General features: G+C 59.1%; 1 protein-coding gene across 4 annotated transcripts in view; it reads left to right on the plus strand.

Annotated features, from left to right (window-relative positions):
• ABR (ABR activator of RhoGEF and GTPase) overlaps nt 1–18860 on the plus strand; it is a 180087-nt gene that overhangs the window by 149056 nt on the left and 12171 nt on the right. The window contains exon 1 of one of the 4 annotated variants that reach the window (XM_082370534.1): nt 7738–8258. The exons of the other annotated variants lie outside the window; for them this stretch is intronic. Coding sequence (XP_082226660.1) covers nt 8097–8258 — 162 coding nt within the window. The 5' untranslated portion in view covers nt 7738–8096. Of the gene's footprint in view, nt 1–7737; nt 8259–18860 lie in introns of those variants that run through there. 4 annotated transcript variants of the gene reach the window in all.

Below are 18860 nucleotides of genomic sequence, written 5' to 3' on the forward strand. Positions count from 1 at the left end.
TCCACTCTGGTTCCTCACTGCTGGTACCAGGAGTGCCTGGGTCCCTCCCTGGGTGGAATGACAGGGGACATTACCGGGTGTCCTTAACACCTTCTCCCATGCATCCTTCAGGCCACACCGACCACAGCCAGGCCCTGTCCCCTGAGAGTGGCCGGTTTTGACTCGGATGCGGGGGAAGGGCAGCTGTGAGAAAACCTTGCCTGCAGGCAGGCAGCTAGGCAGCTGCCCGCCCTGGGACTCCGCAGTGGCCATGCAGGGTGTGGCTTTCCAGCCTCTCCCCTGGAAGATGGACCCCTCCCCTGCCTTCAGCCTGGGCTGAGTGTGCACGTCCAAGGGAAACGTCTGCCTTGAGAGTCCGTGTTTTATATCCATGCTGCCTGCTGCTCTCAGCAGGTCCATGGGAGGCTCTTCCCTTCGCTGCCGTCATCACCACTGTGCCAGCCCAGAGGCACACGGGGAGGGACGGGGGCACCGGGACTGTTCCTCTCCCTGCCTCTGACACCACCTCCTCCCAGGGCCCAGGTGACTAGAGCTCTTTCAGACCCGTTCTCTGTCCGGTGCCTCACCTGCTGTCCCTCTTCAAGGCAGGTCTGGACGGCTCGGTTGTACTTGGAGAGCAGAGTGGGCAGCAGGATGCGGGAGAGCCAGGGGCAGGATCCTGCGAGAGGGCCCGCCCTGCTGTCCAAAGGCCTTCCCAAACCTCTCTCTTCCGGCCCCCGCTCAGCCGCCTCGTCTCCCGGGTGTTCCTGATCTGGGGAGCCTGGGCTCTGCCCAGGGGGTTCTGGAGACAGGCAGCATTGGGCAGGAAACAGACAGAGGCACGGGTCTCCTCTGCCTCCTGCCCTGCGTGGGAATGCCCCCTTAGCAGGCAGGCGTGGTGCCCGCTCCCCCGGCTCACCTGGAAGAGGTGAGAGGCAGCAGAGAAGCTGATCTGGAGAGGACCTTGGGAACTGATTCCTTCAGGCCCTGAGAACAATCCCGCCTCTCCACAGACCGAAAAAGGGGGTGCTCTCCCAGCTCTGGGCCCGGGGGCTCCTAGACTCAGAAGCAGAAGACCCAGGTTTGATCGCAGCTCCACCATCTAATAGCGAGGCGACCTCTCCGGGGGCTCCCTCTCAGACCTGTGCAAGGATCAGATGAGTCCTTGGAGGCAGCAGTACCTGGCTTACTGCACACTCCCAGTAACCGCTCACCTCCCTGCCGGCGGAGGCTGCCACTTCAGCCTCCTGGGATGGTCCTGCCTTTGATTTTATTCAAAACCTTTGAGAAAAGGACTTAGTAGGGGAATTGCCGGGGACTCCCTGAGTGAGGGCTGAGGCTGTACGTGAATGCTGATCGGGGGCGCCTTATGTGGCTCTCCCTCACTGTGGGCACTGCGCAGCCCAGCCTGGCCATGGCACGAGCCGTGGGGGCAGTGGTGGCTCTTGGTGAGGGCCCGACCCCCAGGTGCCACCCACTCCCCATGGGCTGGCACAGGGAAAGCGAGGCATAGCCTGCTCACGCCCTTGGAGGCAAGAGCTGAGCTGCACTGGCTTCAGGCCGGAGGTGACCCAGAAAACACCACCAGACTGACTCCATGAGATAAGTGTTATCCTATTGTAAGGCCACCGAAGGGAGCCCACACCAGCAAAGCAGAGGCCCAGAGTTTTCCCAAAGCAGAGAGAAAAGTAGAGACAAAACATGAGCTTCAGATCCAGGACTCTGACCCAAAAGTTTCCTTAAAAAGCCCCTAATCTCCCGACTTCCACATCTACCCACCCTGGAGGGGAGCGAGGGCCAATGGCCGTGGTAGAGGAATAGCAGTTCTCATGGGAACTGTCCTCCTTTAAGCCTCTGTCCTTAAAGGAGGACCAGAGGCTTCAGAGTCTGCGGGGCCTGGGGATTACTGGGGCGACCCGAGGTGCCCCCAAGGCAGGGAGTGGTGGACAAAGGCAGTGTGAGTGGGTAGGGTCCTGGAACCCCACTTCAGCCAGGGGCCTCTGCTCCCTGCTTCTGCCGTTAGCTGATTGGGGGCAGGGAGACTTTGGCATAAGGTTTCATTTAGAAAGAAAGTGGGGCATATCCTCTGCTTAAAAAAAATTCACTGCTGACCACTTGTCTGGTCCAAGATCCTGTTTGACAGGTGTGGAAGCTAAGCCCAGAGAGGGGGAGTGGCTGCCACAGTGACGAGGCAGGACTCACACCCCGGTTCCGTGGCTCCCAGGAGCTTTCTTCTGTTCATTTGGTGCTCAGAGTTGGGTGGAAAACAGTTGCTTAATATTAGCAAAAGAGAAAAAAAGCATGGAGGCTCAGCGGACCCTGACCTACTCTCAAACCCCCCTGCCTGAGGCTGTTGTGTTTTCGGTCTGCGGCCTGGGAGGACCCCTGGAGTGCTCTGGCCCCTGGCTGTGCTGGGAGACCCCGGCCATACTGCCTCCGTCCTGGGAGCAGGCAAACGGCCAAGGGGGTCTGGGTGTCAGTCTGGCTGTGAGTTACATCCATGAGTTGTGTGGGAAGGAATGGATGGATGTGTGGTGGGTGTGCTCTACCCACTCTGTCCCTGGTGGGTTTTGTTTTAGGTATACAAGATGTTCCCAAAGGCTCAAGTGGATTTTCCACCCTTTTTCCGTGACCAAATATGCTGTGAGAATTACTAGGAGTTGCCAGGGCCCATTAGGACATTCGGACAGCCCTGAAGCCGGCAAGCTCTGTGGCTGTCTCAGCCTCTCCTAGAGCCACCAAGCACCCTCGAGACACCAGCCTGGGGTGGCCAGGCAGAGTGGAGGGTGAGGCTGTGTGCAGAACAGCCCGTGCTTTGCACTGTCCTGTGACTCGGCCAGGCCTTGGGAGACGGGAGGGTCATGGTACACCTTGAGGTTGGGCTGCGGAGCAACTACCTTTGAATCCTGGCTGCCCCCTGTCCCAACATCCCGGAAGCCACTCCCCATCCCCCTCTCAGGCGGCCATCTAAAGCTACCAGGAATCACTAATCTACAGAGTTGAGGCTCCAGACCTTAGAGACCTGCAACCCCACCCACAGCTGTTAGCAGGCAGGGCCCAGACCCCGGAGTCCTGGCCTGTATGCCTGAAAGAGTCCCCAGTTGCTGGCACTTATCTCCTTGGACGGCGGGTCAGTGGTGGGGTGGCTAGGGCTCGGTCTGGAGTTTCACAGCTCCAAGTGGGCTGTGACCCGTTCAGGGTCCTTCCCACCTGGCATGTGGTGGGTATCTATTCAGTGATGAATGAATGGGTAAATGAGTGAAAAAGTAGCTTCTAGGCTCAGCTCTGCCATTGGCGACTCAGTGACTCTGAGCAAAGTGTTCCTGTCCCCAGGCCTAATGCAGGCCTGGAACATAGCAGATGCTCAAAAAGTGTGGATGGAAAAACATAAACAGGTCTCACTTTCTCATTCTCTGAAGATCTCTGCCCTTTCGATCCACAGTTTGGGTTAGGGTCGGTACAGAACAAGGTGAGAACACACGTTAGGAACGCAGGGACCCCAGGGCCATTCATCTTAAAGGGACTCTCCCGCCCCCCTTTCTCACAGTTTCCCTGCAATGTGCCACCCTCCCTGCCAACTCATACCCCCTCTGCGTGGGCCCCGGGCTCCCGTGCACTGCCCGCCCTGCTGGTTCTCTCTCGGGCTGGACTCCGGTGCCTGTCTCTGGGCAGGAACCACCACGGGCTTCCTTTCTGCAGCCCTCCCAGCCTCACACACCACCTGCTCTCCACCCACACCCTGCCTCCCAGCTCTGCTCCTGTGGGGCCTGTCCATCTGCTCCCCTGGGGCTGAAGGGAGCGCACCTGGCTGACCCCGGGCCACACCCCTGCCGGTCCTCGTCCTCAGCGCCATCCCAGGCTCCTCTCCAGCTCTAGCTCCTGCACCCAGCCTCTCTGGGTGACCCTTTGGGGCTCTCCCCTCTCCCTCACTCCCAGGCTGTCCTCGCTGGGGTGCCTGTGGCCTTGGTCTAGCTGGCTGCTCAGAAACCCCCTTTCCTGCCTTCAAGTCACTTGGCTGGAGGATAGGGACAGGGAATCGGGGTTCCAGTCTGGGCTGAAGGGAGGATGAAAGTCGTTCCAGTGGGGAAAAGGAGGTCACTCCGGAGAAGTAGCAGCAGCGTCCCAAGGTTCTGAGAAAGAAACTTCCTCCTCGCGTTCACAGGCTGGAGGATTTGCCTGGAAGCCGTCCCCATCCCCAGCTGTCACCAAGGCAGCACTGGTGGCAGTCCCTGCCTCTCCTGCCCACACAGCTCAGGCTGCATATATTCCCTGTTGACCTTTTTTTTCTTCAGTGATGCCTCTGCTGATCACTTTAGCCTGATTCTGCCTCAGTCATAGCTGTGCTGGGTGGCCGGTCCCAGCCACCCCAGGTATACACCCCTCCCTCGGTGTAACCCAGGGTCCTGCCCCGCACCTCCCTGGGGATGGCCCCTCTCATTCCTTTGGCAGAGAGCCTGGGGAGGGGGTGAGGGAGGATGGGACAGTCTACTAGGAATGTTTTTAATTCCAAAGGCAGTGACATCTGTTCATGTGGGCCTTCCCACCCAGGCTCTGTTTATCCAGACAGGGGGCCCTTGCTCATCCTCAGAGGCCGGTTCTGCCAGGACGGACAGAGGGGAAAAGGGTGCCGTCACTTCCAGGGTGGCCGGCACAGCCTGAGCCTAGCCCACCCAGTGAAGCTGAGGAAGGGTCTGTGGTGGGCTGGAGGGACCAGAACTCAGATGGCTGCTTTTGAGGAACTCGCTAGGAACATTTGTCTTGCCCAACCCCCCTGCTGCAGCCTGCTCCTAGACCATTGCTTCCAGGAAGCAGTGAGCCAGGCTTGGGGAAGAGAAGGCAAGTCTGTGCTGTCCCTAGAGAGAACCCCCAGCCCACAGGGAGGAAGGAAAGATGAGCATCTCAAGGGAAGAGCCTCCCAACAGCTATCCATCTGCTAAGGCGCTTATGTCACCATGGAGACCAGTTGGCCATCTTTCATCCAATCAGAGCTTGCTTTACCCAGACAATTGTTGAGCCTGGGGTTCCTAAGACAGACAAGTATAAAGCTTTGGGAAGAGGATCTGCACTGCCCCCCTTCTCCCACACACCTGGCGGGGGACGCACCTTACTCAGCATCCCCCAAACTGCATCCTGTGGCATGTGACCCAGATAGAGGTCAGAGAACCTTAGAAAGCCAGTGAGGGGCCAATTTTGAAGTTAACAGTTGGCAGTGCCCAGCACGGACCATGTGTCTGCAGCAGGTGAACGTGGTCAGCAATTATAATGGCACCTTACCGGCCAGTTACACAACCAGCACTTGCCCATTAGCTGAGGGATGCAGACCAAAGCCAGGGAGGGTGACCTTTTTCTCTTCTGGCCCATGCCAACCCCTCCTCCAGGAAGCCTTCCCTGATTCTCTCTGACTAGAATTTTCCTCTCCTTTCTCTCAGCTTTCGTGGCACTTGATCTGTGCCGTTCTTGCAGCATAAGACTGGGTTTCTTGAGGGCAAAAACGATGCTTTGTCCATCTGGGTGTGACGTGTGGTAGGTGCACGATTGGTAAATGCCAAATGCATGAATGCCTTTCTGCCTCCTGTTAAGAGGTGTTTAAGCCTTTGTCTCCTCTCCTCTCCTCTCTTGGGTTGTCAGCTTTGTCAAGCACAGCCTTTTGATTCATCTTTGTGATTCCCCAGCCCCTATCCAGGGTTGGGCACATAGCCAGGCCCTCAGTCAGTACCTCTTGAATGAAATCACTGGGATGAAGAGGTGAAGACCACAGGAATGGGTGAAGCCTTGGAGGAGGTGGGTTTTGTGCAGCTGGTGGGGGCAGCTGCTGGCCCCTCATGGGGCTGGAGGGAGATTCTCTTCAGAGGTGGCCCCCAGGTGCCCTGGGAGAGCAGGTCAGGGGTGGGTCAAGAAGGGTGGCTCCGGCCCCAGCTGGGCAGGGGACACAGGCATGTCCCTGCCTTGGTGGGTCTCTTCCCCTCCCACTCAAGGCTTGCTGGGAAAACGGTTGTGGTGGCTCTGCCCCGCTGAGCTGCACTGGCTTTGGGCAACTTTAGCTCAGGTAGGAGGAAGCTCTGTGCGGCCTTGGCAGCCCAGCCCTGTCTGCACTGTGCAGAAGCAGGTGTGGAGCATGGAGCCCCAGAAGAGACGGGGCTGGCCCAGCCACCCTGCAGGGACCACCAGAGTCCAGCAGAGTTCCAGGACTCCACGTCCACCTCCAGGCAGAAGGCAGCACAGGACCAGACCCTGCCACAGTGGGATATCACAGTGGTGAGGGCCTAGCCAGACCTCTGTTCGTGGCCTGGCCCAGGCTGGTCTGGGCAAGTGGCTTAGCTTCTCTGTACACTTAGTTTCCTCAAATGGAAAAATGGGGATGTGAGAACATACTTCCTAAGGTTGGGGGAGCAGTGAGTGAGGTTCTCCACGTGGAGGGTTAGCGTGGTGCCCGTCGCATAGTAAGCTCGGTGAAGGGCGTCTCTTGTCGTGATCAAGTCTTGGCTCCCTCTGTGGGGAAGCCACCCCTTTCTGCAAAAGCACCACTGGCTCTGATGATAAACCCCAAGACGTGTGTGCTGGTTGACATTCAGCAGATGCATTCCAGATGCCAGGGGCTGCTTCTGGGCCCCGACCCACCTGCCCTGGTGGCCTGACCCAGCTCTTTTCCCCGAATCCAGAGAACCAGCCACACTTCGGTGGTTGTGAGCGCCAGGGCCTTTGGAGGAGACCTGTCACTAGCCAGCTGCAGTTCCGTGACCTCAGGTGAGAGCTTCATCTCCCTGAGCCCCAGTCCTCACAACTCTAAACAATACCACCAACGGCACAGAAGTCGTGAGGCTTCAACGCCAGCAGATATTTGAACGCCCTTTGCGTGGGACCCGGCTCACGGTTGGCGCTGCGAAAATACTGGTTTCCTTCCTCCCCCGTGCCAAGCTCTACAGGGTGTGACGCCTGGACGCCTCTGGGTTGTGTGGACCCTAATCATCTGGGGTTCAGGCCTTTCTCTGTTCTCCAAACACCGGACACTGACTTGTTACCTTGTGAAATGAACATTCATCAACTTGAGAGTCAAGAACAAGTTCTTAGTTCTCTATCCCAAGGCACCCAGCACAGAGTGGCTTATTGCCGTTTTGTCAGTGGACATCCTCTGCCCCCAGCAGCACAGCCCTTTTTTTGGCTTTTCTGGTGAAGGGCACCAGCGATGGTTAGAAGTGGCCCATGAGAGGAGCACCTCTTGCTGGGCATCTGTAACCCGTGTCGTCCTTGGATTTTTTTGCTCATGTCCCCAGAGAAGGTCCATAGTAGCTGATTCCCTCTGGGCTGCTAAAGCCCAGGAGATTGCCCAGCTAGGGATCTTCTTTATTCTCTACACAAAAGTCCACGCGGGTCGGGCCCTGTCACTGAGTTGGCATTGAGGGAGGCATCTGGGGCAGGAGTAGAACCCCAGGGTAGTCCTGGTCCTCTGCCCGGGACAAGGGCAGCTGTTGATGGCTCCTGGCCCTGAGCCCTGGCCTCTGCAGACCCCCTCTGGCTTCCCCCAGCCTCCCGCAGACACCCCAGCCACAAGGCGCCGCCTGGTGGGGAAGGGGTTAACCAGGGCTCTAGAGGGGAAGAGACGGGCTGGTTGAGCTGCTCGTCAAACTTACTTTAGTAGGGGTTGGAGGGAGGGCCGAAGGGTGGGTGAGGAGGAGGCCCAGCCTGCCAAGAGTTAAAACCGGGAGGTTGGGTGTTTTGGAGGGGGCAGCCTCCCGCGCCTCTTTTGAGTCACTTCCTCCGCTGGGGGGGGCTGGGGGCGGGGGCTCCCCGGCAGCCTCGGGCGCTGCGCCGCGCGCTCTGGGATGGCCTCCCGCTAGCCTGGCCGGGACCAGCGAGCCGGTGCTGCTCCAGCGGTGTCTCCGGGGAGGGAGGACGCAGAGGGAGGAGAAAGCGGAGCCCCGCACCGTGCGCTTCCCTGCCCGGCTCGAGTAACAGTCCCGGCGGCTCGGCTGAGGCTGCGCCCGCTCCCAGCCTCCCTCCAGCGGCTCCGGAGCCCCGGCGGCCCGCGCCTCCCCGCCTCCCTGCCTCCCCGTCCCCGGAGCTGAGCTGGCCCCGCAGGCAGGCTCGCCGTCGGGCCGGGCTTTGCCGCTGCCGCCGGCATGACCGACGTCCTGCCTCAGCCCGACTGCAGCTTGAAGGCGGTGTGCGAGCCCCTGGAGCGCTGCTGCCTGGACCCGCTGGAGGAGCCGGGGAGCAAGCGGCCCCCCAACACCGGCGCGCGGCTCTGGGGCCGCGTGCGCAGCAAGCTCCTCCGCCAAAAGGTGCCCGAGGGGCTCGAGCGGGTCGGCGGGGGTGGACGAGAGGGACTGAGGCGGGCGGGGGGCCTGCTGGGGTTCTGGGCAGCCCCTTTCCGGAGCTCACTGCGCCTCCTACCTGACGGAGGGACCCTGGGACAGAGGCTGGGGTAAGCTGTGGGTTGGCTGTAAGTGGCCTTAACGTGATGATTAACGCTCTTGCTACCCCAGCCTCCGAGCCCTGCTCTCTCTGCCTCTGTCCCTGTCTCAGGAAGAGGGGGGCTGTCTCCCGTACGAGAGGACTGCCTGGCTCCTTTCTGCGCCTCTGCGGGTGGAAATATGAACAGATGGGGCGAGGGGCTCCTGGGTCTCAGTTTCCCCTACAGCGCCCAGCCCAGCCCCGCCCCCCTGCGTCCAGTGGCCGCCCCTTCTGCTGAGGGGCACCGGCGGAAGCACCTCAGTACCACCGCCGTGTGAGGTTTCTTTGGGGTTGTGGGGAGCTGGCGGTGCTGCCGAGTCTGGGGGCTATAGGCTGCCTCTTCAGGGACCACCCAGAGGCCTGCTGGCCCAGTGCCAGTCAGGCACCAGGCAACTCAGTCAGTGTGCCAGGGGTTTCCTGACCCAGCAGGCAGCTCAGACCAAGCTGAGCCAGGGCAGACTGCCCATCGTGCCTGCCGCCCCAGACCTGGGCGGGGATGAAAATCTGAGATAGAAGCTGACTGTCCTGCAGCTGGGCAGGCTGCCGCAGGGCTGGCTTTGGGCCCTGGCATTGGGCGTCTGAGGAAGAGCCAGACCATCGCCTAGCACACAGTAAGCGCTTGATAACTGTAGACCAAATTAACCACCTAAGCAAATGTCGCAGGGTGCCTGTCCCGGCTGGCCAGGGCCATGCCTGTCCTTCCAGGTAGTGATAACAGAGGCTTGGCTAGTCTATGTTGCTGGTGGGGATTTACAAGCCCTCCTGTGGGGGTCCGAGGGGGGTCCCTCTGCACAGGTCCTCACTGCCAGCCAGCATAGAGGCTCCTGGCACCTGCAAGAGGATGTGATCTTGGGCCCGTTGGCTCCTTATCTACTTTCATCCTCTTCCAACGGGGCATACGTGACCTCCCAGAGGGAACATCAGTCCTGGAAAGTGCTGGGCAGAGCAGCAACTTGAGCTGTCCTGCATTGGCCCCTGTGTCACCTTCAGCCTCTCTAGGGACGAGGCTAGCAGAGCCCTGCTGGCCTCAGCTGCTACGAGAGCCCTTCTGTGCTGAGGCAGCTGTCTGTGCCCGGCAGCCCGGAGCCGTCCCCTGCCTGTACCCCCTTCCCAGCCCCTGCTGAGGCCAGCAGACACCAGCCCAAAGCTCATTGTCCATTTCCAGACCTAGAGGTTGGTAAGAAAGTGACCCAGCAGGTTCCTGGCCCAGTCCCAGCCAAACAGAGTCCTTCCGGTTTACCTGCCCCTTTGCCGGGGTTGGGGGGTGGCAGGTAGGGGGCAGTTTTTAAACCTTGAAACTCCAGACTTTCAGTTCTTTCCCTGGGCATTAGTGACTACCCAAACCAAGCAGCCGCTTCAGGAATCCTTTAGCCAGCTTCACCTCTGGTGGTATCTGACAGTTCTGTGTCTGATGGTGCCCTCTGGGCAAGGGTGGCGGGCCAGCCAGGCTCTGGGCTGCTGAGCTGATAGGCATCAATGCAACTGCAGGGTGGCTCTGGCGCTGGGATGCTCTGTGCGGCAGGTGATTCAGTCCCCTAGCTCCTGCTGTGTGACAAAGTATGTTGGCGTCGCAGACACAAGGGTCTGTACCGTGGGTGACAGAGGGACATTCATTCACCCTGCTGTGCCTGCCTTGCTGTGCCCGGGGTTGGTGGGTGAGCAGGCAGGCTTGTGGAGCCAGACCCGCTGCCCACCTCCCTTCTTTTCCCAGCTGCATTAACCTATTTTTTTCAGTGCAGCAGGCTCACTGCCAGACGAGGGGGCTGGGATCGGGCAGCAGCTTAGGTGGGTGGGGGAAGGGTGCCAGGTACTGCCCAGCCCGACGGGAGGGGTCGCCTCATTAACTCCTCATTTAACTTTGCCACAAGGATGCGATGCTGTGGATGCCTGAGACACCTGTGGCCCTCCTGCTGCCACTTAACTAAAGATTCATGAAGCCTGGAGGGGGGTGTATGTGAGTCATCTGGGGACCCCGTGCTGGGGCTGAAGAATCTGTTTGAATGGAGAAAGCCCGGTGTTAGCCTGTGGAGCCTCTGGCCCCAGGAGTCTGCGCTTGCTGGAAGAGGGGCGGTAGGGACCACTCGCAGACTGTCCTTTGGGTCCTCAGTGTGGGGCTCTGTTTGCCGTTGTGCTTGTCCCCGAGGAGAGTCCTGCGGCTGAAGCCTCACTCCAGACTCTGACTTGGCAGTTGGCTTGTTGTGCAAGCACTGAGCAGAGGAGACACGTGGCATTGGAGTTTGTGGGTTCTGCCAGTGCTCTCAGCGTTTAGCTTCACATTTCTACTTTCCTTTTCCTTTTTTTTTTTTTTTTTTTTTGGCTTTAAATCACCCTCAAGGAGACCAGGCTCAGTGCCTGGTCTTCCTCCCATCCTGCCTGTTTCTAGATCCTTAGGTTGCACTTGGGAGGGAGAAGGACTGAACGAGGAATCCCATCCCTATCCCACAAAGTGTCCAAAGGTTTTAATGGGGTCACTTGTGGGAGCCAGAGAGGCTAGGAGTGCCCCAGGGAAGCAGCGGCCAGGCCAGAAGTTTTTGTCTCGGGCAGCGGGGGTGGGGAGGGGCAGGAATCCATGCCCCTACTGTTGCCCTGCAGCCAAGGTGAAGACGTCCAGACCCAGACCAGGCCAGGTACTGGCTGGAGGTGGGGACTCAGGCTGAACTGGCAGGGTCCAGGGGAGTGGGGGAGAGTTGAGGATGGTTCCTGATGACCTTGCCTCTGCTTCGAGGGGTTGCCACATGGGTCTGGGAATTCCCCACCACCAAAGAGCTTCTCTCAGGAAGCCAGAGGCCAGCAAGGTGAATTGAGATGTTTCCTGCTGAGCTCCAGGACGAGTCCACCTGCTCTGAGATGGGGTTTGCTCCCCTCTACTTCTGGGGAAGGTCAGAGGTGCAACCCGAAGAAAGACAGGATGGGGAGCCCTCTTTGGGCCACTAGTCTGGGAACCTAGGGTTCAGGAGGGTCCCTTTCTTTGACATCTTGATTGCAACTGCAGGACAGCTCCAGACCCCTCCCAGAGTCTGTAATATAACCTGACAGTTTCCTAACAGGTAGCATCAGGTATGCAAACCATGTGCATGTCCCCAGGGCTCAGTCAGCCATTCACTGGCTGTTCCAGGCATTGAGGGTAGAAGGGTGCTGGGGTATAGAGAGATGTCTTGGGCTCATTTACTTTTACTTCATCATCTGGCTCTGGGCATCAAGAAAGATCTTGAAACCTTATTAGACACCAATAGACACCTCTCCTGCCCCGGCTGCCCACCTCTCTGCCCTACCCCCTTTCTCCCGCCCTGCCCCCGTCCACCTTATTTGCCGGAGGGAAGGGACCTGCATCCTGTCTTCACCATTCACAGGCCCATTCACACCCCTATAGCGATCCCTCCCTCAGCTGTCTGGAAGGGACAGTAGTGCCTCTCCGCGGGGCTGGAGACCCCTGCGGCCAGCCCATTTCCTCCCTGGCCTCTGTGTGGGCCAGGGTTGTGACCAGGCCGGCTGGCTGGGGGCTTGGAAGGGGGAGTAGTGAGACCTCCCTCCATCCCTGCAGCCAGCATACATACTCCCTAGAGGGAGAGGATCTTACTCCTGGAGCCACACGGGTGGCCTCCTGACCCCCCCTGCTCCCACTTCTCCACTGAGCTGGCTCCCAAGAGGCCAGTGTGATTCCACAGAGCAGGAGTCCTCAACTCTGAGAATCTGACGACAGTTACGGAGCTCCACCCAGACCCAGAGCCACGCACATGCACAGACTGTATGCTGTTTCAGAGAGGGTCACGGATCCCCAGGTAGGAGCCCGTGCTCTGAGCGCACTGGGCAAGCTGCTGTTTCTTGGCGCCGGGGGAGGTTACAAGGGGCACCGGCCCTCTCCAGCATCTCTGCGGTCCACAGGTGGCTTGGCCAGGCAGCCATGCTGGGCTTGGTGGCCCAGCTTTTGGATGGCCTTGGACCGGGGAGAGCTGGGCCCGCCAGTGCGGCCCAAGCCCAGTGGCGCAGGACTGTCCAGAGGCCGTGAAGGCCCAGGAGGGCAGACATTTTGGAAAGAGCCCAGAAACTTCTGCAGGTGCCGGTGTGGGGGAGTTAACAGGCACTGGTCAGGGCGCCCAAGTCTGGAAAGGCCCAGCCCTCTGCTGAGTGGCCTTGCTGGATGCCCAGATTGTCAGGAGCTGGTCCGCAGGTGCTGTTTTGGCTTCCTTTTCCCCATCAAATCGTGCTGAGAGTTGGAAGGGTGTTCGTGTTCTGACAGCTCCCTTGCCCCCAAAGGAACACACATCCCCGTGCCTGGAACTTGCCTGCCCAATCCCCGGGAGAAAGCCAGAGTCAGTCCTGGATCCCAGTGAGCCTTAGACTAAGGCCCCATTGTCCTTGGTCCCCCCAGGTGGGCCTAGAGAGGTGGGAAGTGACCGTGGGAGCTGCCGGTGGGAGTCTGCTGCAGAGAGGCTGGGAGGGCCCTGTAGCCCCACGGTGATTTCACCAATTCTGCTTTGGTTGAGAGAGAGTGGAACTCATGCCTGAGCCAGAAGCTGGAACCATCTCTCTTCTGGACAGTGACCCCAGCCAGGGTGGGTGCCTCAGATGGGCACAGCCAGAGCAGCGACAGCCACAGATCCCCTTCCCATCAGACACCTGAATGCCCCCTCTGTGCTCTGCCCTCCTCCTTGGAGCGCCCCACCTCCTCTCAGGCTGGTGTAGCCTAGGAGGCCGGAGAAGGAAGGGCACCGGGCTGGTAGGAGTCAAGAGGCCTCGTTTTTCTAATCCTGAGTCTACGGTCTTAACTTGCTGTGTGACCTTGGGCAGATCGCTTCACCTCTCTGGTTCTCTGGCATCAGTATAATGAAGGAGCTGAACAGGATGATCTCCTAGATCCAGTTCATATGATGATTTTGGCCACGTCTCAAGATTCCTACGCCTAAGCCTTAAACTCTCAACATGCTGGGAAAGTCTGGGTGGAAGAGGTCACAGGGCTGCCCCTGGGCCACGGCCAGCCATTCACTGAGCACGGGAGGAGAGAGGCGAGCAGGAATGTGGGGCTTCTCGACCCCTGTCCCGAGCAAAGGGCATTGCCTTCTCCAGCCTGCATAGCCCAGTTTGTTCATTTGGTCTCTGAATATTGATGGGGCGTCTTCATGTGCTGAGCACTCCAGAGGCAGCCCAGGCAGAGGCCTTGCTCTCGGGGAACTTGCTGTCCACAGGAGAGTCAGGCAATAAATGAGATCATTTTATGCTGCACAAGTACTGCGAGGAAGATAAAATTGGGTAGCAGATTAGATAATAAAGCAGAGGGGAGAGGCCTTGCTTGAAGAGATAATTTTGAACTAAGATTTAAATGACAAAGAGGGTTCTTGAAAGATCCGGGGACAATGCCTTCCAGGCAGAGGTGAAAACCCTGCAGCCTGGGGGGACCGTGGTGTGTTCAGAGGCAGACAGAGGCTGTGTGGAGCATCGGAAGTGACCTTGGCCAGAGGGGGCAGCAGCCTTGCAGGCCTTGACAAGGAGGTGGGCTTCTAATCTGAGTGCAGCGGGAAGCCACTGGCGAGTTTAAGCCCAGTTTTAGTGATGCTGACATGTTTTGATCGGGTGCTGAGTACCAGGCATCATTCTTAGCTCATGATGTGAGTTAGGTGATAACCCACGAGGTGCTGTTAGGCTCGGAGAGTGACACGATGAGGTCCCACTCAGTGGCTTAGTGCAGGAAGTGCTTTTAGCCATCATGCCCCCCTGCCAAGGAGGAGGCCCAGGGCCCACTCGGGTTTGCGGCTGTTTCTTGGTTGTCTGGGTGGTCATGGGGCCCCACTGGGGTCAAGGCTGCGTGCCCTGGATGGGGAGCTTCCGGGGGTGTAGAACCCAGCCTCGCAAGCTGTGCACAGAAATGGGCCTGCACGTGGGGCCTGGGAAGAGTCCACCACGAGGCCCCTCAGAGCGGGTACAGGCGGTGGGCTTGCCGAGCCTCATTCTCACCAGCAGGCTCTGTGCCCAGACAGCGTTCCTGGCCTGGGCAGGGAGGATGAAGTCAGCTTCAGAGAAGGACTTTCATAATTCTCACCAAACCACTCTAAGTCTGGAGGGAGGCCGCTGAGCCCATGGCAGTCCTAAAGGCCCTTGGCCTTTCTTTCCGTGGCAGCAGCGTGAGACTTCCCGGTCATACCTCGGGGAGCCTCTCGCTTGGGACTTTGACCTCTAAGGTGGCCCCTTCCCTTTGGGGACAGGGCTGCTGGGGGCTGCCCCTGTGTTGCTTTAGCCCTGACCAGTTCCTTTGCCAAGAGTGACCCTGTGCGTGTCAGCTCGTGGCCCCGAGCTGGGCGGGACAGCTTCCTGGCTGTTGGTTTGAGGCCTGGTTCTGGGGTGAAGTCTCCAGGCAGGGCAGGCCGTGGAGGGCAGGCCAGCTCTGAGGAAGACGGGGCCCCGGGGCTCGGGGCAAGACGGACCCTCTCTGAGTTCTGTCTGCAGCTGTGCCGGCCTGAGGGCTAAACGCGCGGCGGCACAGAGCAGGCTGAGCCCTGGAATGCAGGGCGCTGGGGGGGCAGGTCACAGTGGGCTCCACAGGGCTAACCTGGCTTCAATAAACGCCTCATTCAGAGCCGCTAAACCCTTCCCATATGTGGGCCTCAGGGAACTTCACGGTTCTAGGGGGGCAGGGGAGGCAAGCTGAGGCGAAGTGGCCTCATCCCGGTGCCTGGCAGGACGGTCTGCACAGGCCTTTCGTGTGGCTGTCCTGGAGAGGGCGCCTGACCCTGCAGGGCCAGGGCTGGAGGGACAGAGCTTGCTTGGCCTTATGGTGGGGGGGCCCGGCTTCTGGGGAAATGGGGTCAGTTTACTGAGGCTGACCGTGGTCTCCCCTAAACCAGCTGCTGAGCTAGAAGCCAGCATACAGGCCCCAGCGCCCCCTCCCACTCCGCCCTGCCTTTCTTGAGTTTCTCTCAAGCGGCCACGTTGACGGAACCCTCCAGTACCCTTCCCAGGGGGGTGGGGAGGCAGGCTCTTGGCAGTGCCCTGTTTGTTCCCCCTGTTGCCAGCCCTACCATGCCTCTCACGCCTGTGGTCTGCCCCAATGACAGGCTGGCTTTGGTGTCCCAAGGGGACCAGCCCAGAGCATGTGCACGCACTTGGGGGAGGGCAGGAGAAGGCCAGCCGGGGCCGCCACCGTGGCCACTGACCTGGGAGCCGCAGGAAACGTACCCCCGTCAGACAAAACACCCGGCTCAGGGCCTGGTCTCCACGGCCCAGCGCTCAGCCTCCGGCCGGGTCCCCAAAACACAGCCACACCTCTGCCTTCTATTCGGTGTCCTGTTCGCCTGTGAGGGTGACAACTTCAGCTATACTATGGTTCACTGCACTTAGTGTTTTTTTTTTTTTTTTCTTTTAAGAAATCCACGTTCTTTTATTTATTTATTTATGACTGTGTTGAGTCTTCGTTTCTGTGCGAGGGCTTTCTCTAGTTGCGGCAAGTGGGGACCACTCCTCATCGCGGTGCGCGGGCCTCTCACCATCGCGGCCTCTCTTGTTGCGGAGCACAGGCTCCAGATGCGCAGGCTCAGTAATTGTGGCTCACGGGCCCAGTTGCTCCGTGGCATGTGGGATCTTCCCAGACCAGGGCTCGAACCCGTGTCCCCTGCACTGGCAGGCAGATTCTCAACCACTGCGCCACCAGGGAAGCCCTGCACTTAGTTTTTATCAGCCCCCAAAACAACTCTGGGCTTCAAGTGAAGTCCATGCCACTGACCCAGGACGGGCCCAGGATGCCAGGCCCCAGGCCCAGAGGGCAGAGGGTAGAGCGGTGCTCAACGAAACAAAGAGTGGGGCCAGGCCCAAGAGGGACAGGAGATCAGGGGTCGTGCACAAGGAGGTGGGCTTCCTCAGGGCCTGTGCTGTGGAAATGACAGTGTGAGGTTTTGAGGGAAGAGGCTCAGCACCAAGGGGCCACAGGGTGGGAAAGTGGGGTCTTGGGAGCCCTTGGGAGCCCAGGTGAATACTGTTTTCACGGGTCCCTGTCACCCGCAAGCCCCGTGTTACCTCCCAAAGTAACTCTGCCGCTGCTCTGTGTTCTGTGCTGGGACTGTAGCTGCCAGTTGTGACAGGTTATCCCGCACTGACCCCTCCTTGTGGATTGAGGAGCCCACGTGAGGGCCCGCAGGAAGGGGCAGCAGCAGAAACCATCAGGAGACCGTCGGGCGGGCGAGCTGCGTGGTGGAGGGAGTGTGGGATGGTGGGAGGACCGTGCCCACCGTCCGAAGGACTCTGTCACCTACTAGGGGGAGCAGGAAGGGGGCCCCCAAACTCGCCGGTGCCTCTGAAATCCCAAGCACTAGGAAGTGGCCGTGAACAGCTTTGGAGCCAGAGAGAAGGAGAACATTAGGGTCTCCTGCCCCAGGCTGGGGAGAAACAGGTGGGAGGAAGGGCTTAGACCCCTCAGAGGGGACCCCTGAGGACACTCCTGAAACGAAGGCCGCACCCGCCACCTGGGGGGTGTTTGGGTGCACATAGAGCGTCCTCCCCTGGGCTCAGGGCCTCAGATCCTCTCAGCCCCCTGCAAGGCTGGGGAGCCCATTTCCTGTCCTAGACGTGAGGCTGCTGAGGCCCAGGAAGGTGAGGCAGCCTCCCTGCCACCTGCCAGATTCTCTCTCAGACTCTGTGGGCTCCTTGCCTGGGATGCAGGATTCCCAGCAGGGGCCCAGGATGTTGTTGCAGGGGACCTGGGGGGTTCTCTCAGGGACATCAGTCCCAGAGGGCAGCGGCTTCTCCACAGGAGAGGTCTGAATGTGCAACCATGACCTGACCAGGTCTAAATGTAAAGGCAAAAAGGACATAATCGAGCTGCTCCCAGAGGCTGTGTTCAGCCACTCGTTTATAACTTTCTCCAGGATGTTCTATGGCCTGCTTTTGTCTCCTGCCTGTGCTCCTTGGGGCGAGCCCCACTGCGTTTTTGTTACCTGTGTGGTGAAGGAGGGGCCCCTCTTGGGGGGTTTCCCCAGCCTGGCCCTTCGCAGCCCCATCTCTGTCACTACCTCAGGTGATCTGGTGTCCCCCTGGTACCTGGTCCCCAGGCGGGGGGGCACAGCACCTATCGGCTGGGACTGGAGGGTGAGAGGTCAGGTGTTCCTGTCCACTGACATCCAGGGAGCTGGTTCCTCCACCCCCAGCGCTAATCTAATCAGGAAATAGCAAAGTCCACATTTCCCAGGGGTTATAAATAACCACAGCAATTCAGACAGCATTATTTCTCTGGAAAATGTGCCATGTCCCTCTCTACTCTGCACCCTCCCTTCTCTGTATTTAAATGACATCCTGAAATAGACTTGGTTTCTGGAGGCTGCTGGCCTCCTGGGAGACAGGGCTTCATTGTTGGGGCACCGAGAGGCTGGGCAGGCCTCCCCACGCGGGTAGCAGGGCCGCACCTGCAGAGGGGATTTGGAATAGGGCAGTGGCGGGACTCACAGTAAAACACGACAGTGCCACCTTACCCAGACCTGGCCTCAGACAGGCTGAAACAACAGCAAACTGTGCAGGGGACGGGGTCCTAGTGTGGCAGGGAGGCAGAGGGGAACTGAAGGTTCCTGAGGCCTGGAGTTATCTGGGAAGGCTTTCTGGAAGAAGCAGGGCTGGGATTAGGCCTTAGCATCAGGGTTTGCTAAGGCCCTGTCTCAGATGCTCCCAGGGAAACATAGGGTTGCTACTTGGCAGCTGGAATAGAAGTGATGGGGAGGGAAGGAATGAAAGAATTGTACTGGAGTCGGCCTGCCAGCACCCAGGTCAGCCTGTGGTGCCAGACCGTGGAGGGCCGATGTCTCCTTTCTAGATAAATCATCATCACAGCAGCTGCCTTGCCAAGAGGCAAGGACGCCAGGCTAGGTGCTGTACACCTAGCTGGGCTGGGCAGGATCTTGCAGGTTTAGCTGAGGCGAGTCAGGAATACTTGATTTTGTACCCCAGCTCTCACTTCCTAGGCGTGTAGCACTGGGCAAACTCCTCGTTCTCTTTAAGCCTTGGGGTCTCATCTGTAGAAGGGGAGCAGCTAGAAAGGCTTAAACCTCATGGGCTTGTTATGATGATTGATTGAGATGCTGTATGTAAGGGGTTTGTCATAGAGCCAGACTTACAGGAAATGCCCACAACATGTCAGTCGCTGTTACTATTTTCCATGGCAACGCTCTGAGGCAGGTATGGACACCCCTGTAGGGAAATTGAGGTTCCAGGAGGTTAAGTGACTTACCCACATTCACACAGTTGAGTGGAAGAGTGAACATTTGGACCCAGGTCGGTCTGACTCTCATTCCCTGCACGTTCCCCACTTGGGCTATGTCCACATAGCACTCAAGGACCCAGGGAGGGACCACTGGCTCAGTCCACAGCAGCTGCCAGGAGGTGCCAGGTCATGGGAGGCTAGGCCAGGGGAGGGGCACTAGGGTCCAGGAACACAGAATTGGCCTGAGGCTTATGCTGAT

Source organism: Balaenoptera borealis (assembly GCF_965194805.1).
Source record: "Balaenoptera borealis genome assembly, chromosome: 20".
Lineage (NCBI taxonomy): Eukaryota > Metazoa > Chordata > Mammalia > Artiodactyla > Balaenopteridae > Balaenoptera > Balaenoptera borealis.